This window comes from Aythya ferina (assembly GCF_964211825.1).
Source record: "Aythya ferina genome assembly, chromosome: W".
Taxonomy (NCBI): Eukaryota; Metazoa; Chordata; class Aves; order Anseriformes; family Anatidae; genus Aythya; species Aythya ferina.
Genome location: NC_140313.1, coordinates 3932153 through 3952340, shown reverse-complemented (window position 1 = coordinate 3952340; position 20188 = coordinate 3932153). Strand labels below are relative to the sequence as shown.

General features: G+C 46.6%; 1 protein-coding gene and 1 long non-coding RNA gene across 5 annotated transcripts in view; both read right to left on the bottom strand.

Moving 5' to 3' along the window:
- LOC311426438 overlaps positions 1-20188 on the bottom strand; it is a 403748-nt gene that overhangs the window by 4539 nt on the left and 379021 nt on the right. The window lies entirely within an intron of this gene.
- The window catches only part of LOC311426302 (ubiquitin-associated protein 1-like), a 135185-nt gene continuing 117323 nt past the window's right edge, over positions 2327-20188 (bottom strand). For all 4 annotated transcript variants that reach the window (XM_084502657.1, XM_084502653.1, XM_084502655.1 and 1 more), the window contains 4 exons: positions 6792-6827; positions 6138-6335; positions 5251-5352; positions 2327-3524 (listed from right to left, as the gene is read on the bottom strand). In XM_084502657.1, the coding sequence (XP_084358783.1) occupies positions 3384-3524; positions 5251-5352; positions 6138-6335; positions 6792-6827 (477 nt within the window). In that variant the 3' untranslated portion in view covers positions 2327-3383. The remainder of the gene's footprint in view (positions 3525-5250; positions 5353-6137; positions 6336-6791; positions 6828-20188) is intronic.

Below are 20188 nucleotides of genomic sequence, written 5' to 3'. Positions count from 1 at the left end.
ATGTATCTATTATTGAACACCCACAAAGCCGAAGCCCCCTTGAGACCACACGTGGAATTAAGCGGATTCCAGATAATCCTTTAGTAAAATTCTCTAGCATTTCACAGTTTTGCAAAGTGTTTTTTATCTTGTTTAGGGGTGAGTGAATTAGAAAAAGACATTGTAAATATCTCCAAATACAAAAGTATTGTAAATATATTGAAGAACTAGAAAATAAGTTTGATAAGTTTGCAAAAATAGTACTCTAGAATCAAATAGCATTAGATTTATTAATAACCTCATAAGGAGGAGTGTGCACTGTAATTAATACTAGTTGCTGTATATATGTAGATCAAATGGGACAGATTTGACTGATCTCAAAAATATTCGGGGGGAAAAAAAGCAAAACAAGATCCTACGTAGAGTGGCTCAAGATGACACTTTCTGGGGATTTAGAAACATTTGGGAGAAACTAACATCGTGGTTATCTGAACAGAATTGGCTCAGACAACTATTTGTTGGTATTGTAATAATAATGGCATTGTATATCTATCATCTCCCGTGACATCCGAAGAAGAATATTGCACCTCAATGTTGGAAAAGCTCAAGAGTGCGGTATGTGAAGAGGTACAAAAACAACAAGAGGAGTAAGAAAAGAAGAGGGGGGAATTGTGAGAAACTAAGTTGTTTTTTTTTGCAGTAGAACATGTTTTTGAAGTAGAGTGTGTTTTTGCAGTAGAAAAATAACCTTCTGTATTCAAAGGTAGTTGTGTAGTCATAACAAGGAGAAATGTAGAAAAGTAGATAAGTGGACAGCAGGAGGCCTCACTGTTCCAAAATAAGGCAGAAGCTTGAGAAAAACAGGATGAGCAGTTTGAGAACAGTAAAACAAAGATCACAAGTTCTCAAAGCATAAGAAAGGAGAAATTAAAGGGAAAAAGGAGAAATTAAAGGGTTGAGCAAAAATATTGTGCATATATGGTATAGAGGAGCGTCGAGTAGCTTGTGAACCTGTAGTACTCAGCCAATGAGGAAACAGGGGACGTGATCAGGTGTCGGGTAGTATGGAATAAAAGGTTATGATTTGTTTACTAAAATGCGCTCCTAATTGCCAGGACGCCCACCATTGCAATCGCGAATAAAATAGCTTCACAGAAGATCCTGTCTGAAGAAAATTATTGAGATTTCTCTTACACAGCTGCATGCGCTGTATTACCAGATAACACACAAGTTCATAAAGCAGCATAAGAGCCATAAGCTGTAGTAGTTTTGTGGCAGAGAATGCAATGATACAAAGCAACCTTTATTATTATTATTATTATTATTATTATTATTATTATTATTATTATTATTTTATTGTATTTGAGATTTTTTCTTGCTAATTGTTGGTCACACCCTGCCATTATTTGCCCCTTGTAGCAGGCAATCATTTTCTGGCTAGCAGAATTCTGACAATCATGGCAGGCCTCCCAGCGGTGGGTGAATAACTTAACACTACGGAGTATATTTCACAGCATGACCTTGCTTAGAGCAATGCAATTAGCTTGGACTTCCCATATCAGTTTCTCTCCTACTTTCAGACGGTTGCAACTTCTCCAGACATGAAACTGTGGCTGCAGGAGAGATTCCTGCCAAGCCACACACTGAACCACACAGTGTTTAAAGCGCTTAAGAAACATAAGCTAGGGCAGCTGAGCTAATCTTCATTAGTGCTGATGTCCGTGCAGGACAAAGATACAATGCACAAGATAGCTGGAGTTCTGCCAAATTAGCTTGTGAATGATTCGTTTTTCTGTGGTAGTAGTTGTAGCCCCTAGCCCCAAGGATACCGACACTTCCCAACTTCTTAGATACTGACCTGGGAATAAATGCAGCAAGCTCTGCTCTCAGGTGGAGAACAATTATTAATACAAGAAGGTGAGGTTCCACTTGGCCTGGGCTACACACTGCTGCTGTTTCTCATGTACAACCTGGCAGACTTGTAGCCAGGCAGAAGTTGGACAAGCCCTATGACCTGATGTGAAATAATCCCTTCCCTCTCGTTTCTCTGTAAAATGGGCTATTATGTCTGATCAATGAGGTGCCCAGCTCACTATTTATCTTCATGACTGTTAAATGCAACACAAGAAGTGTCTGGAACACAGCTCAGTACATTGTAAAACTGTACATCAGATCACCAGTCTCTATACCTAACCCTTAAAAAGCTAACCTGTGTAGAAAGGTGATAGCAGGAATCTTATACATTTTTATTTTCTGAAACCAGGAGATAGCAGCACCTGGGCTTGCAGGATCTAGCAAGTTCTTCATCTGCTGAAGCCAAAGAGCATGAGAGATGGGAACCATGCCATTGGGAGCTACATTTGAGTGTTTTATTAGTTGTTCTTCTGCAGAATCAAAATATTTAGCAAATTACTTTAAAGATTCCTCAAGACTGATGATATTTTATGTATTTAGAACTTGAACAATGTATAACATAATACTCGGTACTATCAAAAACAACTCAAAACCTGATTTCTAGTACTAGATGTTATTATGTAATTCTACAGCAATGTGGAAAATGGAACTAATGCAGTGAGTATATTTGTTTTAAAGAAAGTGCTTGAAAGAAACCTCCTGCATCACACTGAGTATTATTTAAAACAAAAGATGATTGATTTCCTAGCAGAACATTTTCTTAAATATTCTACAAGCCTGGGGGATTAAGAATACTGAGCCCCAGCTCTCTGCCTTCGGGTTCAAGAACCAACAGCAGTTGCAGGGCCAGGCCGAGTTCATGGTTTACCTGTTCCAAGTGAACGTATACACCGCTCAGCATTGGACACTCATGTCTGGCAGAAGTGTTGGATGCATGGGTTAAAAACAATCACAAGAGGAACAGCTTCTCTTTATGCATAGTGACAGTTTCTGAACCAGTGTTTTTACTAAGTTATAGGCTAACTTTCAACCAAAAAATTAAATTCCATTGCACTGAAGGTCAAATTTAACCAGTTAATTTGGACTGTGACACAGTCAAGTAATTCAGTACAAGCAGACACCATGAAAGCAGCTTCAAAGAACCAAAGCATCCTAGGTTTCAGAACCAACTTCATATTCTTCTGTCCAACTCCACTGCAACAGTGGGAGGAACCACTCCAGTCTCTGCCTATGTACAATTCCAGTAGAGGCTGGGCAGTTTAAACTCTCCATGGCCAAGCTGGAAAAAAAGGAAACTTAGGAAAGGACACTTTAAAAATTTAAAGTAAGAAAGAAAGTTGTCTCCCAGTGGAAAGAGAAATGCTGGAGTGATGCACGCAGGTAGGCTTGCCCAGTAACGCTCCCATGTGTGTGAAAAGCTGGACTCCTTCCTGCCGAGACCAAGTCACATTGGATGTGAAGTTGGCATGCGAGATCCCAGGAATGTGTTTTCAGCTGGCTCCTGCACGGGCCATTAGATCTTCCAAAGCATTGTGTTGGTCACTGTTATGTAATAATAAGACCTCCTTAATGTCTTTTAGTTCAAAGCCCATTTCTTTAAATTGACTCATTAGTTGGAGAAGTTCTGTGATCTGAAAGAGACAGACGATTATTTGCAAGAGAAAAGATCAGGGCTCAGTCTTACTCAGAGCTGGGGTTTAGCACAGAGATGGTCTTCAGCGACTGGGCACCCCATGGGGACAATCCCACTCCCATGCACAGCCCATACACGCTCAGTTTGAAGCAAATCCACTCCAACAAGAGTTGGCAGGGCTCTGCATGCAGCAGCCCTCTGGGCCTCACTTTCAGTTCCCAGCATTTGCAGTCCTGCATCTCCCAAACCCTCTTCAGTAAACACACCAAAGCCTAGTCTGGGGTAGTCTCTCTCAGTAGAAATTAATCAGCCTGTCCCAATTCAGACTCCCAGAAAGGTTGATTAATATCACTTTGCTCCCCCATCCAGCAGCTCCAGCTGCATACGAAGTTTTTTCAAGTTACTTTGACTTTGAGAAGAACAGTACAACAGCCCTCACTATAAAATGACTCTTCAGATCTAGGGCAAAATGGGGCTATTATGAAAAATCCTACTGGACACTTGTACTTGGTCTGGCTGGGATGGAGTTAACTTTCCCTGCAGCAGCCCATACAGTGCTGTGCTCTGCACTTGTAGCTAGAACAGCACTGGTATCACACCAGTGTTGTGTCTATTGCTGCACAATACTGGCACTGCATCAGGACTTCCTCCAAGGCCCCCAGAGCCAGCAAGCTGGGGGTGGGCAAGAGGTGGGGAGGGGACATCACATAGCTGATCTAAACCAAACAAAGGGATGTTCTATAGCATGTGATGTCACACAGCAATAAGAGCTGGGAAAGGGGAAGGATACTTTCTTCTCCCCCTCTTCTTTTGAGGAGGGCGAGTAAGAGTGCTGTTGTGATGGAGTTCAGCTGCCCAGCGGGGTAAAGCCACCACAACACCATGTGCTATACTACCAACACCAAACAAATCCTTCCCAAGCTCTTAAAACAGTGACAACTAGTAAATCAACTCAAATGTTTATGAACCCTCTGCTACTTACAGTGCCTCCACTCCAGAGGGGAAAACCAGGTTAAAACAGACAACCAGGAGAGCAGTCATTTCCAATTTGGGGGTTAAGCCACTAGCAAATGTGTTTCCGAAACACTGTCACTTCCCTTATCTTCACACTGTTGCTTCTCTGTTTGCAAGCTCATCACTAGCTGTATGTATATGTCGGGGGGAAGGTGGGTGAATTGCACCTCCAAAGAATTCCCATTATAACTCAGCACACAATAGGCACTAAAAAGCAGTTCTGCTGTCCTCTGTACCTTTGGTGCTGGCAAAGCAGCCACACCATAAACCACAAAAACTGTTTTTTTCCAGCTTCTTTCAGACAGAGTCCTAACCCAATTTGTACAGTGGAGAACATTTACAGCCAGGGTAAGCTGGAAGGGTTTTGATGATAATTTGCTGCTTCTGAAGTTAACTCTCTCTGTACCGAGCACCTTGCTCAAAAGACAACACTGTGTTTGGAACATTGCCATCAAAATAAGCGGGGTCTTTAAAAAGAGCTTGTCCTCATAAAAATGCATGTGAGTAAGGGTAATAAACCAATAAACCAATGCAGAAGAAATCTAATGTTTTAACATATTCCCTTCATCACCACAAGAATGTTCTTTGGCAGCCAGTTTTGACAACAAGGCAACATTACCATGGAGATAGAATTACACCAACCACTTCATAGTGCTGGAATTTCCCTTTGTGGTGCATTCTCACTATTGCAGAGCACACGGCACTCTCACCTTCTCCTCTGAACACTGATGCATTTCCAAAGCTGCTTCAACAAGAAGTGGATCAAAGCCCTTCTCACAAAGCTGTCCGTGTACAAACAGGTAATCCAAAACCTGCAGGGAACAAAACAAAGAAGTTTGCAGAGCTGCATTCACAGCACAGAGTCGTACACCTTGGTACGTGCAGAGGAACTGAGCACAACTCTATCCCAGACCAGGGGGACCAGCACAACTCTATCACCAGGAACCGAGACAAAGCTCTTCTTACTCTATCTTGAGACGCTCTTTGTGCAAGAGCTTGTTCAAAAAAACAGCAAACAAGTCCTTCTGTCTTTGTGCTCTGCCATCAACTTCATCTTTCACTCCAGTCAAACAGCCTTCCTTCTCTAGCCTTCCATTCTGAATCACTCAGAGCAGAAAAGCTCCGTGACATGGTTTTAGCAAGCGTTTGAGGCAACACATGGCAAGAAACACCACAGTCAGAGCACACAAAAAGTCAGTCACTGGTGCCTCACGAGGCTTTCATGGCTGTAGTAAGCCTGCAGGGGCCCGTCTCTCTACAGGGAGAGGCATCATCAGAGTAACCCCTTGTGCTCCAAAAAGGGAAGGTGCTTTGCTTTTTGGTCACGCAGCACTAAAGGCATGGATCCATACCGAGCTTCCCAAGGATTGTTCTGTGACTCGAGGAAGACTGTGCTGACTGAAGCAGATTAACAGAAACTTATGCAGATGTTCTTTGGTTTGGGAAGCCTTTTCTGCCAGGTGAAAACTTCTGGGGCAGTTCTGCAATCCACTGTTAGAATAAAGTGCCCTCCCTCTCCATTTTGCAAAGCTAAGGCTGTTTCTCAGCAGAATCAGCACCCACTCAAAGGTTTCTCTCTTCCTGCAAAAACTCTTACCTGGTCTATGTTCTGTCCCTTCTTCTTCATGGCTTTCAGGACGTTCTCAGGCGAGTACCCCATGTTGACGATGGTCTCTATGCACTGCCTCTCGCTAGCGGAGAGGGCCTGCTGTATGTCAGGAGCAGGGCCACCTGACCGCTTTGCGCAGCTGGTGTTATTGGGCACTTGAGACACTGGGAAGTTTTGGTGCATTACCTACAAGGGAAAACCCAGAGGCTTAGGTGATGGTCATCTTTTGCATCCATGTCCCCATTCCTGGCTACTTCAGGACTAGGACACCCCACAAAATTAGGTAACCAAGGCTGTGCTGGGGAAGTTGCTCATTGGTAGGATGAAACCAAGCATTTTATGTAGTCTGACTCCTACCACACCCTTTTTACCCTCAAAAAGACATTTGATTACCTAGATTTCTTGTTACATACATACTGCCAGGACTGAAACTTTCTCACACCCAACCTTTCCAACAGTAAAGGTCCTTATGATATGGGAAAGCCCTTTACCCTGGAAGAAGCAAGGGATTGCTTCCCTCACCCTGCAGTTCACTCATCACCTATGATTTTCTGTACTCAGAGGAATGTTACCTCTGGAAACGCCCCAGCAGCATTTTACAAATACCACGCAATGCAAGCACACAGGAAGGTGGGAACTTACCATAGGCATTTCTGTTTCCTTGTTGTCTGGGTGTACCTGTTGGACAACACATGAACAAGGTGATGAACATTACACACAAGCAGAGTTTGCTACAGCTGGAGAAAAAGGTTTCAGGGAAGAGACTGCGGACTGTGTCTACCGTACTGGAGAGACCTGTGGCCTGATCAGTAATCCACAGAGGCTATGCAGTAGTGGTTATGCAGTAGAGGTTATGCAGTTGTGTGTAGTTATAAGATAATCATAAGGATTGTTTGTTCTGCTCTCAAAGCAATGCACTTTGCATGCTGTATATGAGCAAAATGGCACAATGGCTAAACACACGTGGTTTCTCACCAGCATCCAATACTGTCCCATGCCCAGCACTGGGCTAACAACACCTATCTCTGACAGTAAAAATTGGTCATGGTTTCAGCTGGGATAGAGTTAGGATAGAGTTAGGATAGAGTTAGGATAGAGTTAATTTTTCAGGTTCAGGGTCCTGACAGACCAGTGAAGACTGAGACAAAGCACTTATTGAGTACCTCAGCTTTTTCCATGTCTGAGGAAGCCAGTTCTCCCGTCTCGTTTATCAGAGGGGGAACACTCTCCTTGGCCTGTCTCCTCCTGCCTATGTATCTGTAGAACCCCTTCTTGTCATTCTTCACATCCCTTGCCAAGTTCAGCTCCATATTGACAAGTTCAGCTCCATCTGTGCCTTGGCTTTCCTGATCCTATCTCTACACATCCGGATGACACCCCTGTGTTCCTCCCAGGCTACACAACCCTGCTTCCACTTCCTGTACATTTCCCTCTTTTCCCTCAGTTAAAGCTGCAGGTCCTTGCTAAGCCACACCGGTAGCCCGTCTCTCACCGGGTGGTGAGCAATTGCATTGTGCATCACTTGTTTTGCACACATTATTAGTAGTCTCTATCTCAACCCATAGGCTCCATTTTCCTGATTCTCTCCCCCATCCCAGAGAGGGAGGGGGGAGGGTGTACTAATGGCTGTGTGGTGCTTAGCTACCGGCCGGGTTAAACCACAACAGTCCTTTTGGCACCTAACGTGGGGCATGAGGGATTGAGATAACAACAGATCTGACTAGAGCGTGTTAAAACAAGATTCTTATAAGCATTACATCAGTTTAATAGTTGCTAATCACAATGCCGATTTTTGTGATCTCAAGTCTGCCGTGCCTGCTTTCCAAACTGAGTTATATAGCACATTACTTAGTGTATGTGTTCCCTGTTGTGTTGCTTATCACTTCTGGGGGTTGGTATAGGGTTATTATTTTGATGTGCTGTGTAACACTGGCTTACGATATGATAAAATTACTGGCCATGAGACTAATCCGGTATTTATACTCAGCATTGCCGTCAACTCCATACTTTGGGAACCCTACCTCAGAAACTATTACTAATTACACCTTTCACGCTTTTTCTTCAGGGAGCCAATCATAGAATCATAGAATGGCCTGGGTTGAAAAGGACCTTAAAGATCATCTAGCTTCAACCCCCCTGCTCTGGGCAGGGTTGCCAACCACTAGAGTAGGCTGCCCAGAGCTGCATCCATCCTGGCCTTGAATGCCTCCAGGGATGGGGCATCCACAACCTCTCTGGGCAACCTGTTCCAGTGCCTCACCACCCTCTGAGTGAAAAACTTCCTAATATCTAACCTAGATCTCCCCTGTCTTAATTTAAAACCATTCCCCTTGTCCTATCACTACCAACACATGTAAACAGGCGTTCCCCCTCCTGTTTATACGCTCCCTTCAAGTACTGGAAGGCCGCAATGAGGTCTCCCTGGAGCCTTCTCTTCTCCAAGCTAAACAAGCCCAGTTCCCTCAACCTTTCTGCATGGGAGAGGTGCTCCAGCCCTCTGATCATTTTAGTGGCCCTCCTCTGGACTGTTCCAAGAGCTCCACATCCTTCTTGTGCTGGGGGCCCCAGGCCTGCACGCAGTATTCCAGGTGGGGTCTCACAAGAGCAGAGTAGAGGGGGACAATCACCTCCCTCTCCCTGCTGGCCACCCCTTTTTTGATGCAGCCCAGGACATAGTTGGCCTTCTGGGCTGCAAGCACACACTGCCGGCTCATGTCCAGCTTCTCGTCCATCGGGACCCCCAAGTCCTTCTCCACAGGGCTGCTCTCAAGTTCTTCTTCGCCCAGTCTATATAAATACCTGGGATTGCCCCAGCCCAAGTGCAACACCTTGCACTTGGCCTTGTTGAACCTCATTAGGTTCTCATGGGCCCACCTCTCCAGCCTGTCCAGGTCCCTCTGGATGGCAACCCTTCCCTCTACTGTATCGACTGCACTGCTCAGCTTGGTGTCATCTGCAAAGTTGCTGAGGGTGCACTTGATTCCATCTATGTCATTGATAAAAATGTTGAAGAGCACTGGTCCCAAGACTGACCCCTGAGGGACAGACACCACTTGTGACTGGCCTCCACCCAGACATAGAACCGTTGACCACAACCCTTTGGCTGCGACCAGCCAACCAATTCTTTATCCACCTAACAGTCCATCCTTCAAATCCATACCTCTCCAATTTAGAGAGAAGATTGTGGTGAGGGACAATATCAAAGTCTTTGCTCAAGTCCAGGTAGATGATATCCATCGCCCTTCCTTTGTCCACCGATGCTGTCACTCCATCATAGAAGGCCACCAGATTGGTTAGGCAAGATCTGCCTTTGGTGAAGCTGTGCTGGCTGTCTCGGATCACCTCTTTAGCTCGTGCATGCCTTAACATGTCTTCCAGGAGGATCTGCTCCATGATCTTCCCAGGCACAGAGGTGAGGCTCACCGGCCTGTAGTTCCCCGTGTCTTCCTTTCTCCCTTTCTTAAAAACGAGAGTAATGTTTCCCTTTTTCCAGTCACCAGGGACTTCACCCGACAGCCATGATTTTTCAAATATGATGGAGAGCGGCTCGGCAACCACATCAGCCATCTCTCTCAGCACCCTGGGATGTATACCATCTGGACCCACGGACTTATACGCATCCAATTTCCTTATGTGGTCCCGGACTTGTTCCACTGTCACAGTAGGATGGAATCTGCTCCTCTCACCCTCTCCTTGAGGTTCAGGGTCCTGACAGACCAGTGAAGACTGAGACAAAGCACTTATTGAGTACCTCAGCTTTTTCCATGTCTGAGGAAGCCAGTTCTCCCGTCTCGTTTATCAGAGGGGGAACACTCTCCTTGGCCTGTCTCCTCCTGCCTATGTATCTGTAGAACCCCTTCTTGTCATTCTTCACATCCCTTGCCAAGTTCAGCTCCATCTGTGCCTTGGCTTTCCTGATCCTATCTCTACACATCCGGATGACACCCCTGTGTTCCTCCCAGGCTACACAACCCTGCTTCCACTTCCTGTACATTTCCCTCTTTTCCCTCAGTTAAAGCTGCAGGTCCTTGCTAAGCCACACCGGTAGCCCGTCTCCTCTGCTCGATTTCTTCTGCTGGGGGATGGAGAGCTCTTGCGCTCTCAGAAGGGTGTCCTGAAACTCTGTTCCATTCCTATGCCCTCAAGGACAGTTTCCCAGGGGATCCCAGCCAGTAATTCCTTGAGCAGCCAGAAGTTTGCTCTCCTCAAGTTCAGGGTCCTGACTCTGCTTTTTTGCCAGACCCATATTCCTCAAGATCACAAACTCCACCAGGGCACGGTCGCTACAGCCCAGGCAGCCTCCAATCTTAACCTCTCTAATGCTCTCTTCCACATTGGTGAGCACCAGGTCTAGTAAGGCTTCACCTCGGGTCGGTCCGTCTATTACCTGGACCAGGAAGTTATCCTCAACAGACTCCAGGAATCTCTTGGATTGCCTGGAACCCACAGTGCCACTACCCCAGCAGATACCCGGATGGTTGAAATCCCCCATCAGGACAAGAGCTTGTGAGTGCAACAGTTCTTGCAGCTGAAGCAAGAAGGCCTCGTCAACAGACTCCCCCTGATCAGGTGGCCTGTAGCAGACCCCAACCACTAGATGTCCTCTACTGGACCGATCCTTGATTTTCACCCATAAGCTCTCAACCTGGTCATGGCTGTTTCTCAGGCACAGCTCTTCACAATCTATCCACTTCCTAACATAGAGGGCAACTCCTCTTCCCCTCATTCCTCCCCTATCCCTTTGTGGTGTAATTGCCTGAAGTAACTAGGAAAATAAGACTAACATTCACATTTTTTAAGGAAAATGTACAGCATTGAAGAGGCTTTCAGGGTAGGGCATAGCTGCATTACCTGAGTGTTCCCTAGGCTCCCAACCTTAGATGCTATCGCGCTGGGGAAACTTGGTGTGCTAGCCCTAAGGACTCTATTGTTCTTGTGCACACCGAGACCGATAAGCTGTACTTTTTGCCACCCTGAGCCAAGGACCTGTCATGTTTTGACAAATGCTGTACCCTAGTGTACTTTTTGCTCATTATATTATTATCATTATAATACCAAAACACACCTCCATCCCAAAAGCTACCTGCCTCCAAGGTGCGACCACCCCTCACTGAGCATGCACTCTGAATTTCTCGGAGCCTATTACTTTAAACGGAGACAGGAAAACTTTTCACCAATCATAACTAAGATATGCTTGACTAGAGTCACTCAAGCTCCACCTAAAAGATAGAAAATAATATAAATTGGCCCGAGAGAGGGGATGTTAGGGAAGATACCACCATCAGGGGAGATACCATCCCGAGGAAATACAACATACTTAGGACCTCCTGACTCCTGGGATCAGTCGACGGGCTGAGCCTCTCTTCCCCCTCCATTGGGACGCCTTTGGGTGAGATCTGAATACTTGCTTATAAATCTCTCTAGAGTCTTTGATCTTTTTAACGTGTTTATTTCTAGGCTGTGCACCTGTAACACCTGTAACACCTGTGTATTTCATGCATGCTAGCTTGCTTTTGCAGACAGTCACTATCGACGGCAATCCAAAAGAACCTGGTTATCTGTTGCTGTAATAAACCATACTTGATTGCATTGTGATAGCTCTCATTAAATGCAACTAGGGTAAGGGTGGTTATCCGTGATAGTTCAGGGTCCTGAATCCAACCAGACCCCCAGACGGTTAATGCGTTGTTGGTGAATGTCTGAACGGACCCCCAGACGGTTAACGCGTTGTTGGTGAATGTCCGACTGGTTCAGTACCCTGAATCCGACCGGGCCCGTAACGGTTAATCAGCTACACCCCTTAACGCGACACCCTTCTGAACAGTTTGTAGCCATCAACGGCCACACTCCAGTCGTGGGAATCATCCCACCAGGTTTCCATGATAGCAACTACATCATAGTTTCCTACTAGCACGGTGGCCTCTAGCTCCTTCTGTTTGTTACCTATACTGCATGCATTAGTGACAATGCACCTCAGCTGGGTCACCTTTTGGGAGGGAGAAGCCCTAATACCCTCTTGACCATACTCAGGTGTTTCCATAGTTACGAACCTCTCACCAACCCTTGTGTCCTTCCTGAAAAATGTTCTGTCATCCTCATCCTTCACAAAGGCACAAGACTGAGAGGTCTTGCTAGCACATTCCTCACCCAGAAGAACTGGCATGTCACATTCAGGCTCCTTTCTAGTGTCCCCGGTTCCGCCCCCACCCCCCTTCATAAATCAGTCTATGGAGGGGTCAGGGGAAGATGTTTTTTTCCCACGTGTTCACGATCTCTTTCTCCTCTACCCCTTTCTTCTCCTCCAGGCAAGTTATGGTAGCTTTCCAAAACTTCAAATATCCTTGGGATATTCTGACCAGCATGTTCTTTATTGTTATGCCTCCTGAATGCACTTCAGGTTTTGTCTAAGGTTAAATAAATACTTAAGAGTGTCATCCAGAGATCTGCCCTGAGGCAGGATAGTTATGAGTGGCAGGGAGAGTGGGAGGATATGGTCAGGCATCTAGAGCAGTGGGCACCTTCAAGTGCTTTGGAAATGTATCCCCGAACAACTGCAAAATCCTAAAAAACTGGTAGAGTGCTTGAAAAAGGTGTGTCATCGCCCTGGCAGTACCAGACACACACAAATCACTGTAATGTGCTGGGGCTTGGCCTATGCTTACCGAGCTGCGTTCAATACCAATATAACCCCAGTGACAGACCCTGCGGCCACTTCAACCCCTGAGACAAGCCCAGCAGCCACTCCAAGCCCTACAATGGGCCCCAAGGCTGAGCCAGGGAAACAAACTGTACCAGTGTCAGGGCATGAAGATGAAGATGTCACAAAAACAACAGTAACTACCTGAAACCTATACCAACGTGAGCTACAAGATGTGCGAAAAGATTTTGGTTGCTGTATAGGTGAGCAGCTTGTCACCTGGCTGCTCCGGTACTAGGACACCAGAGCCAATAGTCTGGAATTAGAGGGCAGGGAAGCCAGGCAGAAGGGATCCCTTGCTAGAGGTGCAGGCATTGACAAAGCAATTGGAGATGGAGCACCAGACTACAGCCTCTGGAGGTGTCTCCTCTCAGCTGTGAAGGAAAGGTATCCCTTCAAGGAAGAACTTGAATGACTACCAGGCAAGTGGGCCACTATGGAGAAGGGAATCCAGTACCTGAGGGAATTAGCCATACGGGAGGTGATTTATGAGGACCCAGACCTCAGACAAACATCCAAAGATCCAGATGAAGTCAGGTGTACACGACCCACGTGGCGGAAGTTTGTACGGAGTGCACCATCATCATATGCCAGCTCATTGGCAATAATGGCCTGGAAAGAGGATGAGGAACCCACAGTGGATGAAGTGGCTAAACAACTCCGGCAGTGTGAAGGAAGTCTCTCCTCTTCCCTACATGCCTGCATGTCAGCTGTGGAGAAACATTCTGAAGCGGTCTACCATCTTTAAGAGAATTTATCTTCCTCCCCACCTGTACAAACTGGTGTCTCAGCTATCAGGGGTTAAGTGTCGTTCCGTGCGAGGAAGACGATATGGTGGGTACTCACCCCATGCCACCCTGTGGTTTTACCTACGTGACGACGGAGAGGACATGAGAAAATGGGATGGAAAATCTACCTTGACCCTAGAGGCACAGGTGTGTGAGTTGCAAAAGAAAACATTTGGAAAAAAGGGGTTCTCTGAAAAGTTTGCTGCTCCAACTTCCAGCAGGCAGTCCTTTAAACAAAGAAGCGAAGAAGGTTCTGGCCAGGACTAGAGGGGCCCTGCCTCCAGCCAGGGGGAGGAAAGGCACAATCGAGTTTATTGGACTGTGTGGATTCGATGGCCTGGCATGTCAGACGCACAGAAGTATAAGGCTTTAGTAGACACTGGTGCACAATGTACTCACTCTAATGCCATCAAGCTATAAAGGGCCAGAGCCCATCTGTATTTATGGAGTGACGGGGGGATCCCAGCAGTTGACTGTATTGGAGGCTGAAGTGAGTCTAACCGGGACTGAGTGGCAAAAGCACTGTATTGTGACTGGCCCGGATGCTCTGTGCATCTTTGGCATAGACTATCTTAGAAGAGGATATTTCAAGGACCCAAAAGGGTTCCGGTGGGCTTTTGGCATAGCTGCCTTAGAGACAGAGGACATTAAACACTGACTGCCACCCCAACGACACCCCGACTGCCAGTACTAGGCTGGATGTTCAAAGGAAGTGTCTCCTCTACACACCATGCAACTGATGCGACATGGAGCAAGTGTGTTGCACTGATTACTCAGTGGGCTCTAATACGAAAACCCAGTCACCCAGGAATACTGGAAGTGATTGTAGACTGGCCAGAAGGCAAATATTTTGGGATATCACCAGAGGAGGAGGTGGGTCGTGCTGAAGAAGCCCCACTGTACAACAAGCTACCAGAAAATGAGAATAATCCCTGTTCACTGATGGGTCCTGTCCTATTGTGGGGAAGCATCGGAGATGGAAGGCTGCTGTATGGAGTCCTACACGACGAGTTGCAGAAGCTGCTGAGGGAGAAGGTGAATCGAGTCAGTTTGCAGAAGTGAAAGCCATGCAGCTGGCTTAAGATATTGCTGAACGAGAAAAATGGCCAGTTCTCTACCTCTACATGGATTCATGGATGGTAACAAATGCCCTGTGGGGGTGGTTACAGCAATGGAAGCAGAACAACTGGCAGCACAGGGGCAAAGCCATCTGGGCTGCTGCACTGTGGCAAGATATTGCTGCCCGGGTAGAGAACCTGGTTGTAAAGGTACACCACATAGATGCTCATGTGCCCAAGAATCAGGCTACTGAAGAACATGAAAACAACCAGCAGGTGGATCAGGCTGCTAAGATTGAAGTGGCTTAGGTGGACCTGGACTGGCAACATAAAGGTGAATTATTAATAGCCCGATGGGCCCATGACTCCTCGGGCCATCAAGGTAGAGATGCAACATACAGATGGGCTCGTGATCGAGGGGTGGACCTGACCATGGACGCTATAGCACAGGTTATTCATGATTGTGAAACATGTGCTGCAACCAAGCAAGCCAAACGGTCAAAGCCTCTTTGGTATGGAGGACGATGGCTGAAATATAAATATGGAGAGGCCTGGCAGATTGATTGCATCACGCTCCCTCAAACCCGCAACGGCAAGCGCCACATACTTACAGTGGTGGAAGCAACCACCGGATGGCTGGAAACATAGCCTGTGCCCCATGCCACCGCCCGGAACACTATCCTGGGCCTTGAAAAGCAAGTCCTATGGCTACATGGCACCCCAGAAAGAATAGAGTCAGACAATGGGACTCATTTCCAAAACAACCTTATAGACACTTGGGCCAAAGAGCATGGTATTGAGTGGGTGTATCACATCCCCTATCATGCACCAGCCTCTGGGAAAGTGGAGCAATACAATGGACTGTTAAAGACTACACTGAAGGCAATGGATGCTGGGACATTCAAAAATTGGGATACGCATTTGGCAAAGGCCACCTGGTTAGTCAACACTAGGGGATCTGCCAACCGAGCTAGACCTGCCTAATCAAACCTGCTACGTACTCTAGAAGGGGATAAAGTTCCTGTACTGCACATCAGAAACATGCTGGGGAAAACAGTCTGGGCTACTCCTGCCTCAGGAAAAGGCAAACCCATTCGTGGAATTCCTTTTGCCCAGGGACCTGGATGCACTTGGTGGGTAATGCAAAAGAATGGGGAGGTCCGGTGTGTACCTCAAGGGGATTTAATACTGGGTGAGAATAGCCCATGAGTTGAATTGTATTATGTTAATTATTATATAATACTGCATGCCATCACCGTTGTGATTGCTATATGTCAATGTCCCATTAATGGTATCACAGTAACAGGCACGCAGGCAATGATGAATGAATTTTGATAGAATTGGACAAGCACAGTGGTGTGATGGATCGAGAACGGGCTTCAGTGTGCAACAATCCAACATCACACACCATCTCTTCTGCTCTAAAAAGACTGCTGTGACAGATGGAGCCCGAAGTCAGTCATGGGCTACACAAACTGAGTTGGACATTGTATATACATATCATTATTATTTTCCTTTCTTTTCTGTCCTAATAAACTGTCTCTATCTCAACTCACAGGCTTCATTTTCCTGATTCTCTCTCCCATCCCAGAGAGGGAGGGGGGAGGGTGAGTGAACAGCTGTGTGGTGCTTAGCTGCTGGCCGGGTTAAACCACAACATTTCCCTTAGTAAACTTTTTGCTGGGTTGAAAAGGAGCTAAATGCTCTTACTTCAAGAGGAACCTTAAAGTAGCCACCTTGAAGTGCTGTTTCACATCACTCATATCAAACTTCTCATATCCAACTTGGGCTGTTAATTGCTAATTAAACAGCTGGCAGAAGAAAAGTAAGCAATGGGGAGCAGGCCCTTCTTTGAGAAGTTCCAGCCAGCCAGCACAGAAATTACCCATTTTCAGTAGCACATCTAGTTCAGAGAAGCCTCCTCTGTCCTGCCTGTTCAGTTTCCAAATCAGCCTGGCAAGGAAACCCACCTGTGTCAGGGCTGTACACCTGCTCCATTTCTGCAGAACTGGTCTGCCAAGGGGGACAACCAACCAACAGCTCTATTTTACTTTGCCCAAGGTCTGCACATTTAAAACGCAGGAAGACTTAAATAGAATCAAATAAATAGAATTAGAAGAAGCTGCAATAAATCACTTTGCCAAAACCCTCAGTATATGGCCTTTCTTAATATTTTTCAGCCAACATCAATTGCTTGAAAACTTGCCCCCTTCTTTCAAAGTCCTTCTTTGGGCCCCAAGAAGGACTGGGGGAGGCAAGGGGGTTTGTTCTACATTGTCACTCAATTTCTCTTCCAGGAGACAAAGCACAAGAAATCACATGCAGTCTGATAGACTGGTTTACCTAAGAACCTGGTCCTGATGGTCATAAGAGGGGTTTGAAAGCTCTTCAAATTACACCCTTCTCCAGACTCTTTTGGCAGAGCATAAAGCACTAGAATATGGGATACAGTGAAAAAGGAGTCTGGAATAGCCCTAAAATCAGCTGGTTATCAAATACTCCAAATGAACGATGTTCTGTTATTAATGCAACAGCGAGAAGAACCCAAACTGTTTCTGACACCAGGGATTCAAGTCGCAGAAAAGCAGCTCCTTGATCTACTTGAGCTTGATAACCTGTGCTCATGATCAAAGGACTTCCAGTGGAGGACAGAATCACCTAAAGGAACTGCAGGAGACAAAGCCAGAGCTGGCCACTCAGAAGCTGTGCTCCCTTAAGACTCAAGCCTGCATTTCAGTGCCTTTCAAGAAGGCATGCAGTGCTTTCAGCCCATGCTTGCACACTGTTCCTACTTTTAGGGACTTTGTACATGTAGTGGGTTTACGTGGCAAGGTATCTGGAAAACAATGGGGCCCTTCCCAAACATGGGGCAGCTTCTAGATCTTTCTCACAGAAACCACCCCTATAGCCCCCTGCTACCAAAACCTTGCCACGTAAACCCACTACAGTACACCATCTGGGAGCATGTCCATTCTGAATCGGGAGTGTCCATAACCAAATATTTCCACAAATAAGACATTCCATACAAATTCAGGTCTCTAAACAATTGTTTAATTTCAACTGGTTGTCTTCTCTAGTCATTTCTTCCTCTGCCAAAGTTGCAAAAAGTAAACCTGTGAGCTTCAAGAAATACTGTGAGGAAAAAGGGAACCACCCAGGCCAGAATCAGTGCAGCAGAGAAATCACAAGTTTATTTGCATCCAAAAAAACCTTAAATCCAATTTACTGGTAAAACATGCTCCAGTGGTAACTCCAAATCCAAAGTTATGATTTCTGAACTTGTGAGGGAAAATGTGTATGTAAACAGCACTGTGCAACACACTGGGACAGAAGTGTATTGAAGCTTTATAAAATCACCAGGCTTCTTCTCATGCAATCTTGCAGTAGGAGGATTGTGTCCTCCTTCTGTCGGCCACATGGGTTACTCTGATTTCCTTCTCTATCCTTTTCATACTCTGAGGATTTTTGTTACGGTCCTTGCCTATACTTCAACTTCTTGCAACTCTGCTGTCCTTTTCCAGCCACTGGGACCTTTATTGTGGAAATAGGAAACAAGCATATTCAAAAGCCTTGGAAATTCAATAGAAAGAACTAGTTCTGTCAACATACCCATTTCTTGGCTTGCTACTTCCAAAACATACAGTTTCAAGTGATGATTTTTATTACGTCTCCTAGTAAGTCTATTTATTAATTTACAGAATCACAGAATTGAAGGGATTGGAAGGGACCTCGAAAGATCATCGGGTCCAACCCCCCTGCCAAAGCAGGTTCCTTAGAGCAGGCTGCCCAGGAAGGCATACAGACAGGCCTTAAATATCTCCAGAGAAGGAGACTCCACAGCCTCCTTGGGCAGCCTGTTCCAATGCTCCGTCACCCTCACTGTGAAGAAGGTCTCTCGCATGTTGATGCGGAACTTCCTGTGCTCTATCTCGTGACCATTACTCCTTGTCCTGGCCCCACAAACCACTGAGAAGAGGTTGGCCAAATCCCTCTGTCTCCCACACCTCAGGTATTTATACACATTGATGAGATCCCCTCTCAGTCTTCTTTTCTCCAGGCTGAACAGACCCAGGTCTCTCAGCCTTTCCTCATAAGGAAGATGCTCCAGGCCCCGTATCATCTTTGTGGCCCTCCGCTGGACTCTTTCCACGAGATCCCTGTCTTTCTTGTACCGGGGAGCCCAGAACTGGACACAGTACCCCAGGTGAGGCCTGACCAGGGCAGAGTAGAGGGGGAGGATCACCTCCCTTGACCTGCTGGCCATGCTCCTTTTAATGCATGCCAGGATCCCATTGGCCCTCTTGGCCATGAGGGCACACTGCTGGCTCATGGTCAACCTGTCGTCCACCAGGACCCCCAGGTCCTTCTCCTCAGAGTTCCTCTCCAGCAGGTTGTCCCCCAGCCTGTACTGATAGATGCGGTTGTTCCTTCCCAGGTGCAGGACTCTACACTTGCTCTTGTTAAACCTCATTTGGTTTCTTCCTGACCAGCTCTCCAGCCTGTCCAGGTCTTGCTGAATGGCAGCACAGCCTTCTGGCGTGTCAGCCACTCCTCCCAGCTTTGTGTCATCGGCGTACTTGCTGAGGGCAGACGCTATTCCCTCATCAAGGTCGTCGATGAAGATGTTGAACAAGACTGGACCCAGCACCGACCCCTGGGGAAAACTGCTAGTCACAGGCCTCCAGCCGGACTCCACGCTATCGATCACCACCCTCTGAGCTCGGCCAGTCAGCCAGTTCTCAACCCACCTCACTGTCCACTCCTCTATCCCACACTTTCTCAGCTTTGCTAGCAGGATGTCATGGGAGACAGTATCAAAAGCCTTGCTAAAGTCAAGGTACATCCACTGCTCTCCCCCCATCTACCCAGCTGGTGATGCCACCATAGAAGGCAACGAGGTTGGTTGAGCACAACTTCCCCTTGGTGAATCCATGCTGACTATGCCTCATAACCTTCTTCTCTTCCAATTGCTTGGAGATGGCATCCAGAACAAGCTGTTCCAACACCTTTCCAGGAACAGAGGTGAGACTGACTGGCCTGTAGTTTCCCGGATCCTCCTTCTTGCCCTTCTGGAAGACCGGAGTGACATTGGCTATCCGCCAGTCTTCAGGCACCTCTCCTGTTCTCCAGGACCTTTCAAAGATGATAGAGAGCGATTCGGCAATCACCTCTCCCAACTCCCTCAGCACACGTGGATGCATCCCATCGGGACCCATGGATTTGTGTGCGTTGAGCCCACTCAGACGCTCCCGAACCACTCCCTTGTCAACAAGGGGGGAGATCTCCACTTCCCAGACTCTTTCTCCTCCCTCCAGGGTCGAGGAGTCCCGGGGGAGAGTCCTTGAAGCAAAGACTGAAGCAAAGAAAGCACTCAGTATCTCTCTGCCTTCTCAGTGTCTCCCATTACCAGGACACCCCCCTTGTTCAGCAAGGGACCCACATTATCCCTAGTCTTCCTTTTACTGTTTACGTACTTAAAAAAAAAAAACCTTCTTA